This window comes from Pundamilia nyererei, unplaced genomic scaffold (genome assembly GCF_000239375.1).
Source record: "Pundamilia nyererei isolate P.nyererei 1_Seehausen unplaced genomic scaffold, PunNye1.0 scaffold00423, whole genome shotgun sequence".
NCBI classification, from domain to species: Eukaryota; Metazoa; Chordata; class Actinopteri; order Cichliformes; family Cichlidae; genus Pundamilia; species Pundamilia nyererei.
The window spans coordinates 218,611-222,588 of record NW_005187824.1 but is presented as its reverse complement, the minus strand read 5'-3'; the positions used below and the strand labels follow the sequence as shown (position 1 = coordinate 222,588).

The following is a 3,978-nucleotide window of genomic DNA, read 5'->3' as shown; positions in this document are numbered from 1 at the left end:
TGTAACTGTAACTTCGGTCGTTGCTGTGCTTTTTTTGGAAGTCGAATTTCCCAGAGGAACCCACCCGAGGGATTAATAAAGTTCTATCTTATCTTATCTTATCTCTTATCTCTTTCTTCATCTCATTTTTTAATTAGTTTGATGATGTGAAACTTTTAAATGTGACAAACATACAAAAAAGGGAAAATCAGGGACAAGCACTGTTTCACATCACTGCACCTGAACGTAGGTTTGAAGAACCTCATCAAAGTCTGTTAGAGAGCTGAATCTGAGTTTAACCTGCTTGTTGCTCCAACCACAAACTGTCATCGAAGCCTGTCAGACATCAACGCAGCGACTTACTGACCTCTGCACCATGATGAAGGATGAGTGAAGCAGGCCTGCACTGTGACATTATTTACTTATCTTTCTTATCATATAGCAGAGGGAGTTTTATTTTGAAAGTCCTGTCAGGGTTCAGTAGTTTGTAGTTTGGAGACAGAGCAGGACTGAAGCTGCTTCAGCCTCCCAGAGTCTGATGATGGTCCCACTGAGCTCACAGCAGAAGGATGACACCTTCACAGCTGCTCCACCCTTCACAGGAGGAACCCCACCTTTATCCAACCCCAAACTCCTCCACTGAGGTTTCACCAGATCACCTCTGCAGTTCTTCATCCATCCACCAGGTGTCCGCACCAGCAGTCCCAGATCACCTGACCACCTGTTCGGTGTTTCTTTATCGGATCTTTCTTTTCCATCCATGTGATCTTCATCAGGCTCTGATCAAAATGAGTTTCATATAATATGCTATTATTAATCTCAGTTTGCTCTGTGTGTGTGTGTGTGTGTGTGTGTGTGTGTGTGTGTGTGTGTGTGTGTGTGTGTGTGTGTGTGTGTACGTACACGTTTTTACACCTGTCTGTCACCAGGAACCGCTCAGGCCCAACCAGGTGAGCTGCTTCCTGATGTCCTGAGTCTCTCATTGCTTTGTTTGGCTGTCAGGCTGGAGGGGGCGGAGCTCTGTGGGTGTTTGTGTTCTTTTCTCAATAAATCTGTTTCCACAGTCATGTGATCGGTTTCTTCTTTCAAACCCTGTAATGACAGAGAGCTGTTTTGGCTCTGCGGTGTGGGCGTGTGTTTACTTTGCTGTTAATAAAGTTAAGCAGATCAAACAGACAGCACACGCTGACCTCTGACCCCTGTGAGCAGCCAATCACAGCGGGCTAAGGAGTAAAAAAAAACAAAACCCGAGCTCATCCTGACCCATGATGAAGCTCTGGATCCTGAACTGAGAGCAGCCGGAGTCCAAACAGAGAGCCGGAGGTGAAGGTGAGAATCTCCTGAGTGTGTGTGCTGCCGACCCCATCAGGTTCAGATCCTGTGGTGCCGTCACTCACTGCTGGTGAGGGGCTTAGGTCAGATGAATAAGGTTATGAAGCAGCCTTTGGATGGTGCAGAGAGCTCTGTAAGAGAGGAGAGAGAGGGTCAAATAGCTGAGTGGACAGCAAGCGTTATTTTCTGTGTTGCCAAGTTAAAGGCTTGGGGGGAGCAGGTGAGTACAGTCGCCACACTGCTGAGGGTGATCTGCAGAGAACGGTGCTGCCACTCGAACCAGGCGTGTGAAGGACGGCTGAGCCCAGCAACCTCACCTGAGAGCACTTACAAGCAGAGAGAAAACTCAAACCTGCCGAGTCGTAGCAAAGCTACACCTACAGAGACATTTTGGACTGGTGAAAATCTTCAGTACTGTAAACTGAACTTTGTAAAAACTGTTAGAACAAAAGCAAAAATTAACACATCAAATAATCACATTTCATACACAAAATGTTCAAAGGTACACTTTTCAGGGCTGCAAGTTTCTGATCGTTGTTACTTTCTCCACAGTTCTGATCAGCTGAACAGGACAAACTGAAAAATAGGAACAGAAGAGCTCAGAATAATTAAAGGATGAAGTCTTACAGGTGCTTCAGTTAGTGTGTGTCTGTGGAGCGCAGCCGGGCCCAAACACACTGCTGCTCATCAGACTTCACTTCATGCACTGCTTACTGGAGCTCAGAAACACAGACTCGCCTCGCAGCTGAATGAAGGTGTATGTCTGTGAAGGTTCTCAGTCATCCAGGTCATCATAGTCGAAGGAGCTTGGAAAGAAAAGCATTTGGACTTCTTTAGGTTGCTTGAAGACGTTTCACCTCTCAGTCCCAGATTTAGGTTTTGAGATCCCTTCCCAGACACCTTAACCTCACATCCTCCAGACGCTTTTATTTCCAATCTCCTGAGACAATGAAGGTGTTTCCTGTTGTTGAGATTGTCCCTGTGTTTTCTGCCTGCAGAGCTGCATTGTTACCATGACTACCCACCTGACACAGGTGAGACACACGTGAAACACAGGTGAGACAAGCTCCGCCTCCTTTCCCCTGTTACCATGGTTATATCTTTCTCTCTGGAGGCTTCCTTGATGTCCGTCCACCACTCAGTGTCTGATGATGATGAAGAAGAGGAGGTGGGAGGTGCTCAGCGGGCGGAGCTGAGGCTGGCGATATCAGAAGACGAGGAGGAGGCGGGACCTTTCAGTGACCTCACAGCTCTGGTGATGAGGTATCGTCATGGATACCGGCGATGCTGCGTGCTGTTCTGTGTGGGCGGAGTCATCGTGTTCACCGCTGGTAAACAGATGCCAATCATTTTAACCGATTAGTCTCATCATGTGACTAAAGCCGGCATTGCTTCTCCCTTCCAGCGTTCCTATTGGCTTATGGAATCTTCAGTGGGCGGTACCACTGCTCCCAAGCAGAGCAGGGGCATGAGCAGCAGCTGGGTGGGGCTAAAGCTCCTTCAGAAGGAGGGGCGGGGCTTTACTTGGGAGAGCTAAGATTGATGATGAGGAAGCTGCTACAGGATGAAGACATCCACAACACAGTCAGGTAATGCTCACCACCACGGACCATAAAGGCACCAGATTATAAGGCAAAACAAGAACAGATCAATAAAGTATTCTGATTCTGAAGCTAGCGAGCTAACTTCCTGCTAACTCCTAACTCTGTTAAACTTAATAAATTCCATTTTCATGGATGCCTGGATGTTAAACTTGATTGTTACACCTGGTAGAGCAGCAACGTTATTATTTTATTAACGATGAAAGAATTTAGTCGGGTCCCATTTAATAACTTCTGTGTGTATGTGTGATCAGTCGCGTGAGCAGGGCAGCTCATCCTCCAGGCTCCTCGGAGGGTACCTCTCTGGCCTCAGAGATCCTGCAGCGCTTCAGGGAGCTGCAGATGGACCACACCTGGACTGAGTCGCTATACGCCACGCTGCAGTTCCCCGACAGGTAAGAGTCAGAGAAGCTCCCCCACTTTCAGGACTGACCAGCAACAAAATAACGTTTCATACACTTAACATGTCACATCAGGATTTTGGGTCTTAAATGGATGCAGCTGATTGAAGCTCAGTGCGAGTAAAGTCCCAGCACATCCTGGTTCTTTCACTTATTGAAAGAACCATTGCTTTGAACATGTGGTCAGGCTCTGGAGCTGATCCAGGACCAGCTGAATTAAAACTTTAACAAAAAACCCTTTATTTTTCCTGCACCGTAGTTACTGGGTGACGGTCAGGCCCCATCTTATCTTAATGAGCTTTTATGATGGGGCCTGATTATTTAAGACCTTGTATGTGAGGAGCAGGATTTTGAATTCTGGATTTAACAGGAAGCCAACGAAGGGAAGCCAAAACAGGAGAAATCTGCTCTCTCTTTCTAGTCCCTGTCAGGACTCTTGCTGCAGCATTTTGGATCAGCTGAAGGCTTTTCAGGGACTTTTTAGGACATCCTGATAATAATGAATCACAATAGTCCAGCCTGGAAGTAATAAATGCATGAACTAGTTTTTCAGCATCACTCTGAGACAGGATTAGGGCTGGGCCATATTATACCGTTCACGATAATACCGGTATAAAGTTAGGCAACGATAGGAAAATGAAATATCGCGATAGAATATGAGTAAA

General features: G+C 46.6%; 1 protein-coding gene and 1 long non-coding RNA gene across 2 annotated transcripts in view; one reads left to right on the top strand and one right to left on the bottom strand.

Moving 5' to 3' along the window:
* Window positions 1-583: 583 nt before the first annotated feature.
* LOC102209344 (uncharacterized) lies at window positions 584-1,198 on the bottom strand. Its single transcript, XR_312325.1, has 3 exons — window positions 1,170-1,198; window positions 883-1,071; window positions 584-758 (listed from the first exon to the last, which is right to left on the bottom strand). It is a non-coding gene; the product is annotated as an uncharacterized LOC102209344 (long non-coding RNA).
* A 1,150-nt stretch (window positions 1,199-2,348) lies between these two features.
* Window positions 2,349-3,978, top strand: part of tfr2 (transferrin receptor 2) — a 7,738-nt gene continuing 6,108 nt past the window's right edge. Inside the window, exons 1-3 of the mRNA XM_005753365.2 lie at window positions 2,349-2,642; window positions 2,717-2,900; window positions 3,167-3,307. Coding sequence (XP_005753422.2) covers window positions 2,402-2,642; window positions 2,717-2,900; window positions 3,167-3,307 — 566 coding nt within the window. The 5' untranslated portion in view covers window positions 2,349-2,401. The remainder of the gene's footprint in view (window positions 2,643-2,716; window positions 2,901-3,166; window positions 3,308-3,978) is intronic.